The sequence below is a fragment of the Hydractinia symbiolongicarpus genome, chromosome 4 (assembly GCF_029227915.1).
Source record: "Hydractinia symbiolongicarpus strain clone_291-10 chromosome 4, HSymV2.1, whole genome shotgun sequence".
Lineage (NCBI taxonomy): Eukaryota > Metazoa > Cnidaria > Hydrozoa > Anthoathecata > Hydractiniidae > Hydractinia > Hydractinia symbiolongicarpus.
The window spans coordinates 22,750,528-22,774,220 of record NC_079878.1 but is presented as its reverse complement, the minus strand read 5'-3'; the positions used below and the strand labels follow the sequence as shown (position 1 = coordinate 22,774,220).

Sequence of the window (23,693 nt, the reverse complement as noted above, 5' to 3'; positions counted from 1 at the left end):
GATATAAAAAGGTATCAAAATATATGCATGAGTGAAAGATCTGGGTTTTACCTGAAAGAATTAAATTAGATAGAATACCCTAAGGGAAGAAATAACTCGTCTTTTTCTTGAAAATTGACAAAATTAGATTATTATTATTATTATTATTATTATTATTATTTTATTATTATTATTATAAAGTAATTATATTATACAGGTTTCATACACATATGAACACATATACAATTTATACATGAATATACTTCAATTGCGGAATTAAAGATTGCAAATTTGGCCAAAATTTTGCAATTCAAAAAATAAAATAAAATTCGAAATCTAATTTTGTCAATTTCTATGAATAAGGAAGTTATTTCTGTCGTTGTTTTGCTATGTGAAGGAAATCCCTCAATTATTTACATCGAAAGAAATTTTCAAAAGAATGAATCTTAACGACTGAAATGAAAAAAAAATTATCAAGCGATCATGATTCTCCAATTCGCAATCTGTAATTCCGCAATCTTTTATTGCGCAAATTTTTCTTCCCTTTACATTATGCTAAATGTCTGATAAACATTAAAGAAACAAACAAAATTAATGTTTTTTAAACTTTTCTAGCCCTGTTGCCATTCTGTATTATTTTCAGCATACTTCTTTCATTATTTATTCCACAACAAATAGAATTAGCTCACGCATCATTGTCAAAGTTAACTTCGTCTTCATCATGTTTTTTGTCATACCATAGCTTCTAGCAAATCACGCATCATTGTCAAGTTAACTTCGTCTTCATCATGTTGTTTTGTCATACCATAGCTTCTAGCAGATCGAATGGATTTTTGTATGTGCTCAAGATGGCATCCAGAACTGTATTGATGTCATAGTTTTCAAGATATGTCCACACCAAACAGAATTCCCTTGCTTCTATCAATCCTTAAAACTACCCGAAATTCACCAAACAATGATCTGTTTCTAAAATCCTCTAAAACTTTCCAGATTGACTGCGTATCCCGGTAGAATTTTATCATTATTACAACTAACTACGCCAAGAAAAGAACTATAATTTTTTGTCAATTCATATAATACTGTACAATATGTAAAACAATCTACAACAGTAAAACACGTGCTCTAAAACCGGAATTCAAAATGGCGTACTTGAAACGTTATAACTTTCTAAAAGCTATTACAAAAATTAGTTATAACATGTTATCTTCATCCAATAACAAATCAAAAACGAGCTTTTTTCATAAGAGTTTGTGATGAATCCTTTTAGCTTGCAGTTTAACATAAGGGCTCGTTTTAACGCCAGGAAGTACTGGTGAAACACTATTTTTATTAACTTGACGCATAAAAAAACATTTGATCTTCTTTGCATTCTGTCGAATTCCTTCAAAAATAAATTTTTTGATCTCCGGACTAATCTCTATGCACATCTACTAAAAAATATTCACTGTCAATTTTTTATGTGCAGTGTACAAGGATGTACTTTCTCCAATACTAGTTCCCGCCATACTTCCATTAAACGCCCGCTTCTCTTAAACGCCCCAAAAAGTCTAAAACGGAGTCTTTTTAGTGAAGAATTAACTCAATATCAGAATTAACAATAATATTATTGAGATGTTACCTTAAAAATGAACGCCCCACAAATGGTTAAATTTATAAAAGCGCCCTGGGCGTTTAACGGAAGCATTACAAAATCCGTAAGTAAAAGAAGTTAAGACATATATACAATTGTTAAAATGTTAAGATATAATCCTTATAAAACATGAATTCTAATCCTCCATATAAATACACACAACTTAATCGAAATATAAATAAAATTAAATGTCGCTTAAAATGCTTTTTGCATACTTTGTACATATATACTGTACTGGATTCCAGTCGCTTGTGCTGGTTGATGCCGTTTATTTATACCTGTATTCAGTTTTTGTTTACATTAATCTCATGAGGTTGTGACTCCAAGAGGGTATGTATTGCTTCATGACCACCATTTTATTCAGTGCGTTTTGATTTCACTCACACACACAACTGCATGAGATTCTTCCGGAAGTTAGAATGACATTACGTCAAAATGTGACGACGAACAGCTGGTATCATATCACACATCCGTTTCCTTGCACGTGTTCAAGCGTTCCATTTGTTCCAACATGAATCGGACGGACTGTTGACGTACGAGACCTAACTGTGACTGTAGCACCGTCACTTGTGATTCGGCTGACGTGAGTTTGTTCTTTAAAGAGCCGTTTTCTTTCTTCAATGCTTCTTTTTCCTACGATAAGCATAAGTATTACCCTCAGATAAAAGCACTGACTTTGTTAGGGGGTTGCTGACGGGGAACTCGTTAGGTTGTATAGGATTGCTAAAAAGCGTGCGCAGATAAACGCGAAGTAAAATAGATGGACGCAACCTAACACAACCCGGTGTAATGTGTTTATTTTCGCTGAATATTTGTACAATAAATGCTAACAACTTTACAGGAAACCAGATGTTGTTAAAAAGCACAAAGTAGAGGTACATGATTAGGCCCGAATTACACGATCATTCAACAACAACAAAAACACACGTACCATTTCAAGTCTTGCTATTTTGTCCTTTAACCTTCCCACATACGACGGAGTAGTGTCGGCGACATCAAAAGAATGCGAGAAGACGTCCGTCATTATTAGCGAATTGCGAGAAATCGACGGAGAAGCGGCAGTGTCTGTATCACTTGCTGAAATTTGAGAGTCTGTCGAGCCTTGCCAGTCCATGTCGACATATTTTAATCTCTTTCGTTGACTTTTACTTGGTTTTTCTAAATTGGGAATAAAAAGGAAAAGTGATCAGAGAGTCTGTTGAAACACTCTTGTTAATTAGCTAATAGCAGTTCTATTCTATTCTATTCTCGGTGGAAAAAGAAACAGTTACAATAGTAACGAAACAAATAGAAATCCAGGGGAAAAACGTTTAAAAAAGGGAAAAAATAAAGAAAATTCCAAGAGACATTAAGTAAAACACTCGCAAAATTCAATTTCTCATATTATTGTTAAAAAATGACTATATATAGATATGTTGTCAACAAAACAAAAGTCTTAAGGACTTAAAACAGTTTCAACAGTAATAGGTCGAGCCTACATTTCAAATTAGCTATGTTTAAGTTGATGGACGAAGACAGAAATAAAATACTTTGTACAGGTTTTAGTGAAAATAAAGAAAAGCAACTCGAAAAAAATATAAAATATTTATTATCCACAGCTGTCTTACCTCTAAGTGACAGCGTGCGATTCGGTCGACACTCCATAACAACATGGTTTTTACAATCTTTATGACACGAAATCTGGCAAACTATAGAGAAAAACAATATGTGAAAAAAAAAAACGCTAGAAATAAAAAAAACAAACAGCTGCGATGGAGGGAGTGTTTACACCTGTTTCAATCCCAAAATCACTGCAATCACATCATCAGCATATTGTTAAATACCTCTTTAAAAGTAATTGCCTCTCTTAATTAGATAATTAACAAAATAGTGTTTTCTTTCTCAATATTATTATTTTTAATAAATACATATTCGAATCGGATATCCGATGAAATATAGAATTTTTGAGGGAAACCACATCTCAAGTGATACAGGCTATAGTAAAGTTATTTTTCGATATCATATTTGCTTTCGATTAATTCCGGCAGTTGTTATTTTACAATGCGATGATATCTCCATATAAGGAGAAATGAACAAGCGTACCCAAATCAAAAACATTCAAAGTGATGACGTCATCGCAAAAACATATGTAGAGAATGTAAAGAATGTCAACTATTTACCTTTGCATCGATAACCAGACTTTCCGATTCCCCATAACTAAAAAATAAAGTAAAACATGAAAGATGCTGTAAGTGAAAACTTAGTTACCAAGACCCTGCAGCATATCTATGAGTTAAACACGCAAATCAGACAACCATGATTCGGATAAAATGCTTGCCTTGCAGATACCGTAACATATCGCGTTTAACCTATTACACGATAAGTACCGCGACAGACTCGTTACGCCATCTCAGTTATACAAATTGCTAGAGAAACCACACACGCTTCAATCAAAAGTTATTAAGATAAGAGCGAGAAACGATAATTTTTATTAATCCAATAAATATGCTGATACAAAAAAGAGTGAATAGAGTGAAAAGATAAGAAAAAAAAAACACACAACACACTACAAAAAAATGTCAGGTTATTTTAACACGAATAAGGTGATTTTTAATCGTTACTGACTCCCAAAATCATATCCTACATTTCTCTAAAGAGGTTTGCTGCAAGATAGTAACGTGCTAGTCTATATAATCGTTTTAAGATCGGTGTGAATTTCACACGAGCTGTCGTTAACTGACGCAAGAAAGGTTTATATATTTTCACAAAGTATTCATTCATTTATGGGGTCCATTTAGAAATGTTTAATTTTAAGTCACTCCTGCTTAATTATAGAGCCTGGGACGAGCAAACAACTACCATTTTTTCACTTTGTGATGTCCTTAATATTATCTTCAATCTTTCACTTACAGTGAATCTTAAAACAACACAAGTAATTTTCAAAACACCTAAATTTTACAATTTTAAATAAAAATCTGGTCTATATGCAATTTTAGTACTAGACCGTGCCAAATGTTATAACCTGGAGAATAGAAAACAACTAAAGTTTGCCGTATATTATACACAAAATTACACAAACAAATATATAATCAGATGCTCGTTAAACGTTTTGAAACTAAAGTAGTGATGAACGAAACTTTGGATCCTAGACTCTTCAACAGACTTATAAAAAAACATGTACACCTCATATCGCATAAAACAGAATTACTTACTTCTTTAAGGAATTTTTTAAAACTCATAATGGCAGACTAGCTGTGTGTTGGCACCCCACGTAAAATAATTAAACTACAGCACGTTATTTACACGAAACCAAATCGTTAATAACAAAACCATTCGTTAGCGTAGTATAACTGTCACACTCGCTTAGAATGAATAGACCAGCTAATTAAACGTGATGATGTTCTTAAGTATACTGATTCAAAACATGTTAACTTTTTTCTGTTACAAAAAGCTGTGATTTTTCAAAGTGTTTATGATAACAACACCACAACGATTTTACAATCAAGTATAATATATACACGAACTAAGAAAAACAATGTGGAACATAATTAGAACTTCCTGAATACAACATATTGATTTGTTTGGTGCAAAAATAACATCATGGTAGAAATTCTTTTATTCGCGTGTTCCGAATTCTTAAGAGTTGCATTCAATATATTTTCTTCGAAAAAAAATGCCGTCATTTCTTTTAAACGAAGTCACGTCACAGTATGCGTCACCGTCGAAGTTATGGCAATTTTTAATCCAATTTGTCGCACGTCATGCTTATTACAAACCGACAAAAATAGCACTTTCGTCAAAAGGTAATTATTACACATGCAAACACAACATGACAACTTTTAGTTTCGTTTTTTCCTGTTACAAAAAAAGCGAGTTTTAAGATCTTTTTAGAACGGTCATGCGGTCAGTGCGCTCTTAGTGGCAGAAATCAAAAAGGGTCTGTTTTGGCAGGAAAAAATATTTAAAAAATCAACATAAAAGAGAAAAAATTGATAAAATTCATCACAAAAGAAATCCGCCTTGTGTAAATAGGCCTTTAAACAAGATACGAAAGAAAGTGAGAAAAGATACAGTAAGCAAAGATCAAAATATACTTTTAATGAGCAAACCATAAATCCATCATGACAAAAGCATGACACAATATTGCAATGAAAATGTTTTACAAAATCAACAATAAAGAAATGACACACCAATATATATTATATATATATGAAAACAACGAAATAAAAAACACACAATAACACAGAAATGTAAATGTACCATAAGCCTTTCCCTCATTTCTGCTGCACTGCAATAACACTCAGTAAAACGAACAAAATATCCGTAAACGAAACGTCTCCAAACAAGCTCCCAACTTCTTGTTAGACATTAAAATAATTCACAATAAAAATGTAATATCAACACACAAAAAACGGAACCGCTAATAATAACTTAAATCCCCATCATTTGAACATAATTACTTGAGCTCATAATAGCATGATTGATTGACTAATCTCTCATCAAGATGACACAACAGAACACTTAGTACCTTTATTGCAATTCCCCAAGCAAACCAAGTCGGGTTAAAAATAGAAAGACAATATTACGGTACCGATTGTAAGATAACAGGGGAGTTGTTAGACGAGACAAAAAGAAGAGGAACCCTTTTTAAAATTCTTTAATAGTCTCTCTATCTTAACAATGCGCCTTTAGTTATCTTTTCTCTCTCGAGAGAGAGTAATCAGAGCCTTTTCATGCAACAACCAAACATACAACCTTCGCCAACACAGGGCTCTTGTATCTGTTGTAAAACTATCCTGCGTGTAAGCTATACACAGACTATCCTGCGTGTAAGCTATACACAGACTATCCTGCGTGTAAGCTATACACAGCTGTAAGTCTTCACACAATCCTCATATGGAAGTTTTTCGATGCTATTGACGTTCCAGTTGCACTTTAGTTTAAACAGTCTAGTGGATTAACATTAACAACACGCCTCGATAAGCACAGATTTCGACACCAACATTAACATCACGCCTCGATAAGCACAGATTTCGACACTAACATTAAGATCACGCCTCGATAAGCACAGAACGCTAAAATTAACAGGCACAAGCAAAGACAGGTAACGGGATCCCAACGGATCCATTTTATGTAAGTAGCTCAGGGCTGCGGAGACAAACATCTAAAATTATTTTTTTTTTTTTTTTGGGGGGGGGGTCTTTCTATCGTTCTAAAACATACATAGAAACATCACTGAGATTCGTTGATGTTAAGTCTCGCGGATAAAAACCGACATTTTCAGTCTTGTTAGAAACAAAACCTTACATTAGCATGGTATTAATCCATAGATATCCATAGTGTCTGTAAACATGTTATTGGGACGGTGGAGTAAATAACAAAACAAACACTCCACCGTAGAGATTAATTATTTTAAATCAAGCTGGATTGATTCAAGGGATGCAGACGTAAGAGGAATATCCACTAGTTACACTTTTTGTACAGTCCAACGTTTTAAAAAATTTGACGTTATGTAATAGCACTGCGCAGAAACTCTGTAGCTAATACCCTATAGAATGTGAGAACTAAATTATACTCCAGGAATACTAAACATCAAAATATCAACTTTGCTGTTGCTTTTAAGATGTTCTCATGTTCTGATATAAGATTATCGATAAATAGTGTGTTTGTGGTTTCCAGGTGTGTGTGACGTGTTTTTCCCAGCTTTTAATTGTAATGTGGAGTACAAACATCACAAGACATTTCGTGGTTGTTAATCACTCATTATGGTTGCAAATGGATGATTTCACATGCTCATTGCGTGCTGCAATAATTGACAGCTGCGGAGGAGAGTTGAAGAGAACAGATCGTGCAAAATAACGTATAAGCGCGTATCACAAAATTATCTCCAGTTTTAAGGAACATCCTTGCGACGTATTTCGTGCACGATTTTTAGATACAAGGTTAAAGGAAGGATGGATCGTGCTTTTTTTATTATGAATTTTTATTCAAATGCTTTTCACTTTATCACGTCAATGCCACAAGTGTTTTAAAAAATAAATAGGAACAATGTTACTACATTATCATTCACAGTAGCGATACATACGTGATAACTAACTATGAAATTTCTTTATCTTACCTAACTCAACTAGCTAAATGAACAGGATAGGCACGAATTTATTGCGGACATGCCGAACGCTGAGAAAATCCTGGTGGACAGGAAACGTACCAGAAGCACGAAATATAGTTAAAACACAAAGGGTCACGGATAAACATAGTTGACAAAAAAAATAAAAAAATCAATAACAACATTGATAATAAGTAATGAAGATATCCAAAAATTACGGAATTTGAAAATGACGTTTTCCTCCAGTTAAATACGTAATTAATAAAACGTTCTCCGTTACCTGCAAATGACTACGTTCCGAAGCCCATTTCCTAATCATTCTTTAAGCGATGTAATAAAGAGATCTGTTATTTACACATTCATAGTTGTTGCATCGTGCATACATAACGCAAAAAGCCTTTATACCATAAGCACGCATACGTCGGTAGCTAGCTATGTAAGTTCCAAGGACTTTTCGCAAATTGAATATCCACGTCAATATTCCAATTTTCATCAAAATCGTGCCGAATAAAGATTTGCTTAAATTCAATTCAAAACTACCCTCTAGAGAATTCAATGCATGGAATGTTCCGCAATGAAATTTTCGTCGCAACTAAATACGCTTTACGATACTATACAATCAATAACCCGTGCGAAACTTTTACACTACACGCTCCAAGCAGGCTGACCCAAAGTAAGCTTTAACAAAAACTGTAGCTTTAAATTGCGCCTTGAGACTATACAAAGTTCAATCGAATTCCACTGCTCTGTTGTTGTGTACCTATGGGTTTTGTATAAAATCTTTATCGCTGTTTAATATATCACGATGCGTTATTATGTACAGCATACAAAAAGAGTATAGATGTAGAAAGTTTATATAGGATTAACTCTCTTATGTATGTGTCAATAGAAGCGTATTGTTTTGATAACTGAGCAATGTTGATGGATGTATTGAAGGGTGGTTAAGTATATTTTATTGGATTAGCGTACAATCTTCCTGCGTTTGTTCTCTTAGAGCTGTGCCACTCATAGAGGAAGATAGGCTGGAACTTCTCCTTAGCTATATGCACGATTAGTTCTCAAGATATGACCTTAAAAGTTCAAACAAATATTTATACTTATTACAGTTTAAAAATACGAGGAAAGCCTTTTCTTTGAGACAATTATCGCAGCTACATGTCAACAATTCTATTATTATTACTAAAATTAAGTTGATCAAAAGCAAGCACAGAGTGCAACACCGACAAAGACATGACGACAGAAGCTGAATACGCCGTCAATACACATTGACAACAAAGGCCGACAACGTCGATCAAACCGCCGTGTATTTGTTTATTGGACGTGATTCTACAACACTTGCAAAACTTGGCACAGCAAGCACAGGGTGCAACACCGACAAAGACATGACGACAGAAGCTGAATACGCCGTCAATACACATTGACAACAAAGGCCGACAACGTCGATCAAACCGCCGTGTATTTGTTTATTGGACGTGTTTCTACAACACTTGCAAAACTTGACACAGCAAGCACAGAGTGCAACACCGACAAAGACATGACGACAGAGGCTGAATACGCCGTCAATACACATTGACAACAAAGGCCGACAACGTCGATCAAAACGTCTACGGAAAAACACCTTCACGACACATAAAAAAAAGCGGAAAAACAGGAAACACAAACACAAAGTAAAAATACATCTATGTTTAAAAAAAAACCAGTCTGCTAAAAATAACCGCCGTGTATTTGTTTATTGGACGTGTTTCTACAACACTTGCGAAACTTGGCACAGATTTCTCTTCAAAGCAAAAAGGTTGATTGAAACAAAATATCCCGAGGATTCGAATTTGGATATAAGTGAAACTTTTGCAAGTCCTATGGTTGCAGGGTACCTCAACATTCTGGGAAGAAGTTTCCTTTATATAACTGTAAAAAAAAAATAATTCAAATGTTATTAATTTTACATTCCTCTGCAAGAAAAACTGGTACTTAGAATTTCGTGATGCAGCCCTTTTAATATCGGCGTCATTTTATTAAAAAATTGAGGACAACTAGCCTGGTCCAAAACTGTTAAAATGCAATAGAGGAACAGTTCAGATCTTAACGACACAAAGCAATTCCAATAGTTCATATTTTCTAATGCGAATCATGCCAAAAAAATTAAAACATTGATCAATTTTAAGAGAAGGCATTAACGACAATCCTAATTATGTCATCCCACTATTACCTGTCATCTTGTCACCCTTGATATATTAAACTTCCGGTAGAGAATCAATTAGCACACAGAGATGTTGGCGTTTGCTCCTTAAATCGAAAGTAGACCTTCGTAAAAATAGTTGTGGTTAGTTGATTTGATTTCCCGAATTCCACCTTAATATCGAGATGTATTGTGAATTGAGGTTTATTTCACAATGCTTTTTATTTGTTATGAAAATGCAACACAAAAGTGATAGCAACTGGTTTAGACGGCATTAACAAAAATGTTACCAACATATAAATATTATCTTACTTATTATAGAATCCCTCTACATTCTTCTACGAATTAAAAGCACAAGCACCAGCGTAAATGTCTTTTAATCTGCTGCCTTGTATTCTTAATAATGACATGAAAATAAATATTGATAGAAATCCAGAAGCAAGATAAAATAGAAAACCCTCAAACTGTCTTTTTAGGCAATAAATAATTTGTTATAAAAATAAATGGCTACAAACGAACTAATCCAATATGATTCGAAGCGATTATACTCGCATGTCATGATCGAGGGTCTGATCAGGGTGAAACATTCTCTGTTGAGAATGCACACACACAATATGTGCACAATGATAAAAAATATGATACGCCATCCGAATAAATTATCGCGTGCAACACTAACATATTGCCGCACGTAGTGTAGTGGGCTTGCCTGTGGTTCCCAGTTTTGGGGACCACGGTTTGAATGCCGCTCACTGCCAGGCAGTGTGTTAGTGATGAGCAAAGTAGTTCTTCTTTGATATAAACTACAACCAACCAAAACAAAGCAAAGGCGACTTACAAATCCCATACAATAGACGCAGTAGTGTGGCGAATAAAAACTTTGCTCTTGAAAGTCGTGTAGAAATTCTTTTGTCATCTCTTGTGAGCTTGCGTTCATGAAGTAATTCACCATTTCTTGACGACTGATACTACCGTCACTATAAAGGATGTCAACATAGTCATATTTGGCGGGAAAGTATCTACGACTTTATATTTGGCGGGAATTCATCTATGACTTCATATTTGGCAGGAAGTATCTACAATATATTTGGCGGGAAAGTATCTACGATGTTACCGCTTCTCTTTTCAAGCTACTTTCATAATCAAAGTAATAAAAATTGGAATAAACTATTTTAAATATAAAAACAAATAGGCTGACATTGGATGAACAAATAAGAATAAATACCCCCCGTTTTTGAAAAACACGAAAAAATGGAGAAATATCTTTTGAGACAGAATTTTTCTCTGAATCAATTTTGTAATGTACGGTAAAATAAATAAACGAAGGGTTAAAAATTTAAGAACAAAATAAGACACGTCAGAGTCGAAATTTTGTGCTTCTTATTAAAAAAAGTAAAAAGGAAAAAAGCACTTCAATTTCAAAACAAGAAAAATTTACAGCGCCACAAAAACTTTTAAGCCTATTGCAATTAAAATACTAAAAATTTAGTTCTTTAAAGTATCCTGATTTTTCTACCGCATTTTCTTACCACGTTTTTACAAAAGTATGTGTGTAAACAAAGAACTAACCATGACATATTAAAAGAGATTTTCAGTTTTAAAAAATCACACAAATTCGCATCCATTGTAAATAGCGTGTGTACATACCCGTTAACATCGAGTACAGCAAAGCTATCCACAAATGCGAAATTCGAGGCTAACGCATCAAACTCATTCTTGTTAATAGAACCATTCTTATCGAGGTCGTAAGTTTTAAAGACAGCCTAAAATAGAAAAAAAAGACTCTGGTAAGAACTACATATAGGTACAGACAGGAGCTGCAAAAATACTTCAATGTTTATCCTACCTCCACCATGTCTGTGACATGGCGTTCCACTGTTTCACGATCGGGTGCAACTTGTGAAATACCAGACGCCCAATCCGCAAACACAGGCCTCTCTTTAGGTAGGGGTGTTTTTGTAGATCCCTGGTTAAATATAAATTTAAGAAAAACAAATTAAAATGGGAATATTATTTTAACAGAAATGAATCATGTGGAATAAAAGAAAAATGATAATGTTTTTGCTGTACTAGGATTACTTACAGGAGAGGACCGTGGTTCACGTTGCAGAGACATTTCATACAAATCATCTTCAGAGTAGCGCGACCTCAACGATAACTACAAGAATTTAAGAATAAAAAATACATTTAATGCCTATAAGTTCTCTAAAGTTTGTTATGGTAAGGAAATGTTTTTTATCGAGGCATGTTATTTCTAGAGACCTAGAAAAATTCATCAAGTTAACAATTTTCATCTTTATCTAAAATGAACACAAAAATCAGTGACACATCGAAACGGCTTTTAATTACTGTTGCCAAACCACAAACTTAATGTCAGCATATAATCCTTATTACGTCAAATGACTCTCAATTTAATACAGATAAAACACAAGTCGTGCTAACTGGCGAAACCACATGATCTAGCATGTGTGTACTTATGACAACTTCAATAAACCATACCGCGTGATAAGATCTTAAATGAAGTTGACGAGTTTGCCATTTATCATTAGCCAGAGATAAATAATGTTAAATAACTGGTCATTTGTTTGTGGAAAATTGGTTGTGTTGATAAAGTAGTGAAATTTAATTGAAAGGGAGTTTTAAATATCATTATAGGTGCGATTATTATGGCATTTCTGATTACAAAACCCACTTTCTAATTACAAAGCTCACGGAAAAAAAACATTAGAAAGTCTGCTTACACTATAATATATAATGTAAGAGACAGACAGATAGACAGACAGACAGACAGACAGACAGACAGACAGACAGACAGACAGACAGACAGACAGACAGACAGACAGACAGACAGACAGACAGACAGACAGACAGACAGACAGACAGACAGACAGACAGACAGACAGACAGACAGACAGACAAACAGACAAGGAAAAGATGTTAGGGTTGCCTTGTTTACTATTTCTTTTAAATTTATTTAATTTTAATATATTTTTTTTGAATTCAGCGTTTTTTAGTTGCAACATTGATGAATAAAAACACACAAAAGAACAGAAAGTGATATGAAAGGTTTTTACATGTCGTGGACAGATAACCAATTAAATTTCTTGAGACTTTCTGGGTAAATCTAAATCTTCTATTTTTAGCGAGATCTTTTGAATAGAGATAGAGAGAAAACAAAAACAAAAGCAGAAACAGTACATTAGGCAGTGTTTACATGATTTATCTAGTTGAAGAGAGTGTGAATGCTGCTTTATGAAAAGTCCAAATTGGCAGATGCTGTATTTATAAGAAGCTAATTTATAAAACAACGAGTACTAAGAAATATACTGAAACATAGACCAGGATACTTTTGGGGACCTTGGAATTATGCACTGCTTTAACATTAAAATTTCCCTCGCACGATTTTGAAGAAAGCATTAGTTATACCGCAAATTTTAACTGTTTGTTACTTGTTTGTTAGAATACGTACAAAATGACACTTGCAGACTTAATATTTAATATTTCATAAATTACCCCTATTTGCTAAGAAGAAAAGAATTTAGAAACGTAGACAATTAAGCAAAACTAGACACTTACAAATTTATAACCTTCTTCTTGCAAATCATAAGCCAAACTATAAATATTGCGTTACTTACACGAATAACATTGAACACTTCCTTCTTTGGATGTACTAAGGGGACAATGTGTCTTGACCGCAATGTTTGTTCCAAAATTCCCGCTACCTGTACCATTTTATGAAAATTGACTAATTTGACACCATTATTATCTACATAGTCTTTCACAGCAGTTTCCAAAGCCACTAAATCTTTCATCACAACACCTTAAGATAAAATTTAAATGTTTGAATTACAATAATATACCTCACAGCACAGAATGTAATAATAAAAAAAAGCGAAAACAGGATTTTTCTTTAGTGCTCTACAAAGCAGTAACCAGAATTATATTATATATATACTGATCGGGCTTATTGGAACGTAAAAGAAAGTTACAACATTATTCAAAAAGTAGTTGCTGTCAATAAGCAAAGGAATATCTCAGTATAAAGGAAATCTAAACCCCACAACAACACATAAAATCAGTTGATCAGTTGTATACAAAAAAATTTGTACACAGGTTACTTTGGTCAGGGTTCTACAAAACCATTATTATTTTTTAAATTTGTTAAAAGTAAAACAGGAAAGAAGAGATGAGTTAATTGAAAGTAAACTATTAAGTTGTTAGGCTAGAAAACTGTATTTACTGAAAACAACATTCAGGCGCTGTGTTTTGGAGTTCAAATAAACTTTTACTAGTAAAAACCCATTTTTCTAAGAAATCTTAAAACGAGTCTGAGAAATATTCCATAAACTCAGGTAAAGCAAGCGTAACCTAACCAAAGAAAGATACTTAGTACCAAAAACAACCTAATTATTACAATGCACATGTTAACAACAAAATGAGTTACATGAAGAACAAAATAACAAAAGATTACAAAATTAAACTTTCGAGAACTCACCTCTGTTAGAAATGAAGGATAATACAATTAATATAAAAAAAAAAGAAAAGAAAGGTATTAGGAATGTTATTATATAAACATGTTAATTTGTAAATATAAGTGCAAATGCAAATGTCATGCAAATGTCAAGAAGTAAAACTAAAAATCAAAACATGTGACAAACATTTGAGCAATTTTGACACAATTATGCAGAATTTTTTATTGAAAAAAACTTTTGTCAAGTGACAAGTATAAAGGCTTTCGTTACATCAACTTTGGTGCATTAATTTTTTTGGAATTAGTCCAGAAGTCGGAAATGTGTGTAATTAAGTTGCAGGAGTAACTATGTAAGGGGGTAAAATCAGACAATTTAGAGAGATTTTGTGCAAAAAAATGTCAAAATTTGTGATGATCTAGAAAATTTCGTGATTTTAAAGCCATTCCGATAAAAACATAGCTAAAATATCACAAACATTCTATAGGTTACACAATGTTAGCAAATTTACCTTGCAATGAAGAGAGAAATTTTCTAGGTTATTAACATTGAGATAATTGTGAAAATTTTTTATACTTTAAAGATGTTAGACATCAAATTCTTCACATAAAAAGCATCACTTACAAAATAGGAATCACAAATCCATAGGTTGCGTCAGCCTTGGTCCTGTATTTATTATAGTTCTTATCTGATGACAATAACTCATTTGTTTCGTTGATAAACTAAAATATAAATCACATGGTTCATGCAACATTATTTCCAAGCTTCCTGCCTTTATTGTTTATACCAAATGTCGCTTAAAGGGTTAGGCATTTTTTTATTTAGATCAAACTTTCTTTTTTTCATCATTTACTTTAAAGTGCTCTGATTAGTAAACAAATTAAGAAACCAGAAGCTAAAATAATGTTTTGCTAAAATTGTCAAAACATTTTCTTTGTATTTAACTATTTGCTGGTGTGTCGAATGCTTAACAATGATGTTAACTAAAAGTGGAGTTCCCAACACAACATACCAATTTTGCCTCGTTAGACAAAAATTCTTTTGATTTTTGCAGTCGACTGATAGTACTGTGCACCATACCTCCCAAAATTGCAAGCAATGTGTTAAAATCATTTAACTCAAGTAATCGCTGAAATAAAAAAAATTATATTAATTTAAAACCAAGCCATACTTAACATTTTTGTGTCATCATTGAAATGATCATTGCATACTGCAAACAAATCAGAATAAAATACTTTTGACATTTTGACAAATTTCTCCATTGATTTGGCTCGGTTTTCAGGAGACAATTTATTTAAAATCATTGCCATGACGTATTTTGAGATATCATTAAAAATTCCAATCTGTTCTTTTAAGAATGGTGTATCATCTGTTTTTGCAGTTTTCCCATAGTGCATCCATTCTGCAACCTATAGTAGACATAGCGAAGATGATGATTATTAATTCTATTCGCAAATTCAAAAACCTTGTATTGGAATGGTAAAAATAATAAAAATGGTAATGTCCATTAGACACAGAAACAGGAAAATCTATCAGGATCTTTGTTGCAATTTGGCTGCAGAACAATAACTAATTATCTTAACAAATTCAAATTATGCATACTGGTATTTTTTTCAAGCTCTTCCAATTCAAGTATAATAATTGCTCCCCAATATCCTCTCCGGACATGTCATTAAAATTTAGAGATTCTCTTCTTTTATCACTTTCTAGACGAATCTTTGAAGATCTCTTTGCAGCATTCCTATAGTAACAGTAACAGTATAATGCATAATAGCTTTAAGAAATATTGGTTTGCAAAACTCATATAGCTAGTTACTTTCAGTACAAAAAGATTTGAATACAACAAAGAGATTGAAAGTATTACCAGTCGTCCAAGTTAAGTGCTACAGAGTGCCCATTTCCTCCAATGTCTTTTTGAATTTTCGTATTCATTATGTTAACCATGGACTTTGCGTCTTCATTTTTTTCAAAATCACAGCCATAGCTATCTAGCCAATACCTAATAAAAAATAGCTATGCTATAGATCAGTGTGCAAAAAAGAAAGGCAAAAGACTCAGATCAAAAATCAATTTAGCCAATGTAGCATATATAGTACATATGCACATATATACATACATAATTATTAGACACTAATTTCTGACATATACATCAACTTATCAACAATGTCAAATTTTGAAATTTATAAAATATCTCTTAGGAACACAAAAAAATGGGAAATGAAACACTGGCATTTGGGTAATACACCTTGAATGTTTTTTTTCAAAGAAAACTTTAAAATATTTGTGAATGTAACCTGTGGGGTGATAGTTGCTATAGTAATAATTTAAAACTCTTTGAAAAGTATTCACTATGCAGAGGAATAATTATTTCCTGTTCTTATAGAAATAATTTTCATTGCAAAAACAGTGGGAAAAAATAGCAGAACCTTAGTCCTTTTGAAATGAAAATTTGTGACAAAAAGAGGGATCTCAACACATTTTTTTTCCTTGAAACTTTAAACATAGTAATTAACTCACATCATGGGAAAAAACATCATTAGTTCTTAAGGCAATCTGGATTGCTTTGAATGTATTGTAAAAAGTGTTTTTTGTGTTACAGAGTGTTGCAGAGTGTTACAGAGTCATAACACAGGAAATTATAAGACGCTTACTTTAAAATTATAATAATGTTAAACTTCATCATAGCTAAATATTTAAAAGCAGAGTTTAAGATTATCCCTAAACCTATTTTAACTAAAAACACATCTGTCATCACTTTCTGTATTTTGTCATTTAATATGACAGCAAAGAACAATCATATTGCAACTATATTTTCCTAGTGGCCACAGATGTTATTACATTACTATTAAAAGGACTTTGTACCATTTTTAATAAAAGTTCTAGTTTATCTGTGAATATGTGGTCTTACAAACATAGCTTTGTAATCATTTAACGATTCGGATCGTCACAGTTGCAATGAGGTAAATCCATGAAAGAAATGGCTCCCATTGATGACACCCATTCCTGTACAGCATTTTGGTTTATTCAACACTTTACACAATGAAAGATTTGACATAAAATTCAGAAAAAATAATACGGAAAAAATATTATCTATCTGAAAATTTAAAGAATTTTAAATATCTTTTTATTTATTTTTTTGTTAAAATTTTAATGTCCGCTATAATGACTTTTTAGGTATTTTTAAATCACTGTTGATACATCCTTGGTGTTACAAGCATAGCCTGTCATACAAACTGATCAGCTATTTTGCATACAAAGTGAAGAAATTAATAAAACGGAGAGCAATTGCATACCATTATTAAGTACAGAAAATGTAAAAAAATTTTTGTGATGAAAAATGTTCAGGCGTAAAGATTTTGTCTGAGCTTTTGCATGTATATTAGAAAAAAATACATACTTAAGAGCTTTGTAAATTTGGGTGCAATATGCCACATTTTTGTCCTCTGCCTCTTCATAGCTATGTGTGCATTAAGGAATATAAAACACTTTTGCAATTAATATATTCCTATTATGAGAATATTTCACAGTCTCTGATAGCAGGAAAAATGTGGTTTATTATGTAATTATAAGCTGATTGTTCAAACTTTTCCTCATTTCACTATAACACAGTTCAGAAGATTGTTTTTAAACACAAATTAAGTCACTTTAACATTGCAAAAGCCTCTCTGACTCATAAATGCTAGACAATAAAAAGATACAGTTTCATTAACCGGGATAATAATTCCTCAGTTTTCATATACCAATGATATGTAAGAAAGAAGACGTTAACAAATGCATCAGATTCACGGTTTCCATACTTTCCCTCTAAAAAAACAAGTTAATGAAATGTTATAAAACATAAAAAGTATGATTAAACAAGTTATGTTTGAAATAGGTCTTATACACCTGTGTTGGGGCCAGACGTTCCTGTTCCAAATACAGGTAAATTGAAAACATGTCATATTTGCCTATTGTAAGATGTAAAAATACATAATTTGAAAAGACTATATGGTCAAATTCATAGGGCAAATTGTATTGAAAAATTTAACTAAATGAATTTAGGCTTTGGAATGATAAAAAAGTTATCTAGACCTGAAAAACTTTCTGAACAACAAACTACAAATATTACAGAATAAGTCAATAAATAGAGAATAAAAACACTGGCATAATAAATAATTTCATATACAATTTTGTGAACTTTTAGTTTATTCAAAAAATTCTTATCATAATCAACTGGTAAGAAACTTTTACTGCTGAAATGATTGGGAAAAACATAAGCAACTTTGAGTGTTGGGCTAGATCCTAGTTGCTATAGTAAAAAAAATTTATACAATTTTATTCAAAGTGTGTTAAAAACATTTCATTAAAATAAATGTTTTTTAATTAAAAGGGTAGTTAGTATGTTCTTTGTGATAACACAGTTTAAAGAAGTTATTAATTTTTCTTCATAAAACAGCAATTAAGAAAGGGGGAAATGAAATTTGTAGATAAAATATATTACAATTTGGCAAATTTAATTTATTTGCATTGTCTATAAAGTAGTTACACCAGTTTAATACAAATTTCTTCTGTTTACACATATGCCAACATTAATAGAATGCTTTTGGGCTACAAAGTAAAAATATACTACAAGAAGATAAACTTACCAAATTTTTCTAGGCAATGTTGTATGAGCTTGTCAATTGTAGCAGCTTTTACTGTAACATCGTTAAATGGTTCCTCCTCAAATAGTATATCATCCATTTGAACATAAAATTTCTAAAAAGTTAACATTAACTAAGTAGCAAATTTTACATGGTTGCAAACTCTTATTATTAAACAATTTTTTCACACATTTCTCAAGGCGATGGTGGTTCTACACTAGCTTTATTTATTTATTTATTTTTCAATTTCTCTTTATATAAACACAAGTATATACAAATAAATACAAACATGGACAAAAATGTCCTAGTTTAAACTAAGTTTCTTTTTTTTCCTTGAAAGTGAAACATAACAAACAGAACATTGTATAAAATTCTACAGTTAAACATGGGTCCCTTTTCCCCCAAAAATTATTTATAGCTAAATTGATTTCTTCCAACCTTCTGTAAGAAAATAAAAGCCTAAAAAAGAAAGTACACAATCATTTTTTAGAAAACAAGTGGAAAGTTCGAAGTTGAAATCTAAATTAGTGGTGGTGTCAACAATTGGTTTCTCTTTTAAAGACATGAAACCCTTTCACACACACATCCACTTTAATAACACTAGAATAAATTTGTTTTTAATCAGTACTTTCATCAACTTTAACAATTTCCCAGATTTGGGTAAATTACATGATCAGAAGATAGAAAAATTTTTTTTTTTAGTTGAAACAGGATCTCCTGGGAGAACAGAACCAAATGGAATTCTGACAAGAAATTATAAACCTTACTTTTTGCCTGTCTATAATTCGGCATTCAGGCCAGAACAGTTAGATATTTTCTTACTCAGTGGATAAACCAAAATTAAAAAATATAACACAAATATGTTTTTTCCTTCCCATTTGTTTTTTATATTTATTAGACTGGAAGGGTTGATGGTCTGAAATAGCTAGATATTATTAATATAATAGACTAGTTGTTGCCTGTGGAAAAATCCATGGGTTCGCCCGACCTTTATATTTACCCGTCGCAACAAAGTGGAAAAAAATATATCGCATTTGATATTAGTGTTTCCGTAACATCATTTTTTAACTCAGCAGGGGGTCTGCGGAAAGACAGACAGACAATGGCTATTCACTAATACAATAGACATGTGTATTTCAATCTTTATCATATTTCAAGACCACCATCAAAAATGTGTTATGTTCGCAACCAAAAGTCGGAAAAAATGAAAAAACGAAAAATTAAGCTGACTGACCAACTCATTTTTGCAAGTAATTCACAGGACGTGAACTTGACAGATTTGCAATAGTGGCCCTATCATATGTCCCCAAATGAATGGGTCTTGCATAAAAACAGTATAAAATGAAAAATATTTAATTAAATTGTGTAATTTTGCAAAAATTAATTCTCCTTTTCTCACGAAAATCTTTACCTGTTTATGTAACTATTATTTGTAAAATATTTAGACCCAAAAATACACTAACCATAATTAAAAATTTTTCTTTCAAATACCACTATAATGTCGTGTAAACTATATATCTTAAAGATTTTATTTTATAACTGATTTGAACTTCGAACTTAGTTTTTGTATGTTTTTGTGGTCGTAATATAGTTGGGAGGACATAACGGAAATTACCTGGCATAAGCAAGGTCTTCAACCTCCTTCCTTCACTGTAACCTTATGATGATATCAAAAAATACAAAACAAATTACTAAAAGACCCACGCATGTAAATCATTTACTTCTTCACTTCAACCATGCTTACTTTTTTGCGGTCGAAAACAACTTCTATATATTTGTCATGTAGAATGTTTTGAATTTTCTCCCCCGAGTTAGCCAAGCCGTACCTATGAGGAATTTGCTCAAATTAGCGTATATGTACGTACTTCGCCTGATGCCCAGCTTGGACAGCAAAACAAAGTCGATTTAAACCAGCAAAGCCAATCATATAATTTGGAGCCAAAATTTAAGAATGTTGTGGTGTGTGTTGTTGGTGGTAGAAAATGATTTCGATTTCAATCCTACAAATCTGCGTGCTTTCTGTATTTTATATATATTCTTTTATATGATATGAAAACTGTTAACTAAAATAAGAAGTGATAGTTATACCCGTGTCTGTATTTCTGTTACTTGTTTTTAATAAGAAATGCTGATAATTCTAGCTAGCTAGATGATATTATTTTACACAAATATCGAGGGGTATACCATGTCTATTATTTCCAGGAGGGGCCATGGCTTAGATGGGAAGTCCAAGAGTATTTAATGCTCGTTTTGAGCTACGCAGACCAAATTAGGGCCCATGCTTTACCAGACAACTACCTGCAACACGCAACGACCCACTGTCCCCAATTTCCTTCACATGTCTTGGATTAACTTTGGGCTACGTTAACATCCACTTGCCCATAGTAAATTATTGCCATCAAAGGGAATCAAATCCTGGTCTCCTGCACAAAGTGTAAGAGTTACAACCACTAAGCCATTCTTGTGGCAAATGCCACGTCATCAAATTTGTCTGAAAGTCTACTATTTTGACATGGGGGCGACATTCACGAAACAGCCACTGCGCTAGTAGGTAAACATGGTTAAAAGCTGTTGTGTTTATGGCTGCTTAGCAAATCTTAATCCAACGTTGAAATTTTATATACTGCCTGCTAATGAAAAACGAAGAATATTATGGTTAAAGGCTATCAGAAGAAAAGAAGATTCTTCAACAGATAAGTTGTGGTCACAAGTGGTCTGAATCAAAACACATTTACGTTTGTAAACTCCACATGTGATGAGCCACTTAAACATTTCTTTTTTTTAGCCATTTATGTTTTGTTCGCCCCCCTTTAAGATGGTAGATAATGTTGCCGAAAAATTACGTAATCGTCATGTGACTTTTTTGCCCCGAGAATGGTGGTTCTGATAATGGAGCAGTATGACAGGTACCATTTTTAGGTGTTATTGACATGTTTTTCACAACCCAAATACAAGTTTAGTTTGTTAGACTAGGTAGAGAATTAAATTTTAAAATATGCACAAAAAAAATAAGGAGCACACTCAGTGTAACATTTGGTACAATTGCTCTTTGTTGCTACAGCTGTTACTGTATAAGGGATCGTCTCAAAATGTTTGTATGTTTTTTTGTATAATTATACGAACGCTACGAAGAACTTCGTTTCGTGAAACGAATGTCATACGAAGTGCTTCGTTTAAAATACAAAATGTAAACAAAGTTTATACGAACTTTTTTAATATATGATACGAACTTAAACAAAGTTTTTTTATCGTACAAAATGAAATGATACAAACTTTGAATAAATTAAATTGCTATACAATCTTGAAACGAACTTCAAAAGTACCGGCGTAATTGTGCATAATTATTTCAATACGAAACCAAAAACAAAAAATAAACGATTTTTTTTTAAAAGACGTAAAGAAGTGATACGAACTTTAAACAAAACCAGAAATAAAAAAAGTATAATATTGAAAAAAAATTGCATATTCATAGGTTCAATCTAGGGCGATCTTTTCGCTTTATACAATCCCGCTTTCATGATTTTTAAACAATTTACGGCGATCTTTTCGTTTTCTACGATGCCGTTTTCATGTTATTTAAACGATCTACGGCGATCTTTTCGCTTTCTATGATCTTGTTTTCATGATTTTTAAACGATCTAGGGCGATCTTTTCGCTTTCTAGGATCCCGTTCTATGATCCCGTTTTCATGATATTTAAACGATCTACAGCAATCTTTTCGTTTTCTACGATCCCGTTTTCATGATTTTTAAACGATCTAGGGCGATCTTTTCGCTTTCTAGGATCCCGTTCTAGGATCCCGTTTTCATGATTTTTAAACGATCTGCAGCGATCTTTTTGCTTTCTATGATCTTGTTTTCATTATTTTTAAACGATCTACGGCGATCTTTTCGCTTTCTACGATCCTGTTTCATGATATTTAAACGATCTATGCGATCTTTTCGTTTTCTACGATCCTGTTTTCATGATTTTTAAACAATCTACGCGATCTTTTCGTTTTCTACGATCCTGTTTTCATGATTTTTAAACAATCTACGGCGACCTTTTCGCTTTTTACGATCTCGTTTTCATTATTTTTAAACGATCTACGACGATCTTTTCGCTTTCTACGATCCCGTTTGCATCATATTTAAACGATCTATGGCTATCTTTTCGCTTTCTACGATCTTGTTTTCATGATTTTTAAACGATCTACGGGGATCTTTTCGTTTTCTATGATCCCGTTTTCATGATATTTAAACGATCTACAGCAATCTTTTCGTTTACTACGATCCCGTTTTCATGATTTTTAAACGATCTACGGGGATCTTTTCGTTTTCTATGATCCCGTTTGCATGATTTTTAAACGATCTACGGCGATCTTTTCGCTTTCTACGATCCCGTTTTCATGATTTTTAAACGATCTACGGCGACCTTTTCGCTTTCTACGATCTCGTTTTCATGATTTTTAAACAATCTACGGCGATCTTTTCGCTTTCTACGATCCTGTTTTCATGATATTTAAACGAACTTCGTATAAGCAAATTTTTATACAAACTTCTTTAAATGATACAAACTACATACGAACTTTATTTTAAATGATACGAACTTTATACGAACTTGTAATTTTGATGATACGAAAAAGTTCGTAATAAAAATAAAATGATACGAAAAATTTAATAAATCGATACGAAGTTTTTTATACGAACTACGTACGAACATTTTGAGACGATCCCTAAACTCTATTATTCCTGCA

At 32.5% G+C, this 23,693-nt stretch overlaps 1 protein-coding gene across 2 annotated transcripts; it reads right to left on the bottom strand.

The window, feature by feature from the left end:
* Nucleotides 1-1,564: 1,564 nt before the first annotated feature.
* On the bottom strand, nucleotides 1,565-20,764 carry LOC130641886 (RAS guanyl-releasing protein 2-like). Of its 2 annotated transcripts, none has more exons than XM_057448898.1 (18): nucleotides 20,663-20,764; nucleotides 18,962-19,073; nucleotides 18,035-18,140; nucleotides 17,734-17,793; nucleotides 16,201-16,335; nucleotides 15,939-16,077; nucleotides 15,572-15,745; nucleotides 15,349-15,465; nucleotides 14,961-15,058; nucleotides 13,503-13,689; nucleotides 11,951-12,025; nucleotides 11,714-11,833; nucleotides 11,515-11,630; nucleotides 10,706-10,844; nucleotides 3,769-3,805; nucleotides 3,217-3,297; nucleotides 2,541-2,767; nucleotides 1,565-2,242 (listed from the first exon to the last, which is right to left on the bottom strand). In XM_057448898.1, the coding sequence occupies exons 2-18, from the start codon at nucleotides 19,056-19,058 to the stop codon at nucleotides 2,072-2,074; spliced, it is 2,079 nt and encodes a 692-aa protein (XP_057304881.1). In that variant the 5' UTR covers nucleotides 19,059-19,073; nucleotides 20,663-20,764; the 3' UTR covers nucleotides 1,565-2,071. The 2 variants fall into 2 exon arrangements, with proteins under 2 accessions (XP_057304881.1, XP_057304880.1); XM_057448897.1 differs by having other exon boundaries at nucleotides 20,574-20,734.
* Nucleotides 20,765-23,693: the final 2,929 nt, after the last annotated feature.

Excerpts from the sequence above, each read along its gene's own strand:
- LOC130641886 (XM_057448898.1), bottom strand. The coding sequence starts at position 19,058 with ATGGATGATATACTATTTGAGGAGGAACCATTTAACGATGTTACAGTA. Across the intron at positions 15,059-15,348 it reads TGTCTAACGAGGCAAAATTG|TTTATCAACGAAACAAATGA; the intron begins GTATGTTGTGTT and ends TTTATATTTTAG. Across the intron at positions 10,845-11,514 it reads GCTGTACTCGATGTTAACGG|TGACGGTAGTATCAGTCGTC; the intron begins GTATGTACACAC and ends CATCCTTTATAG.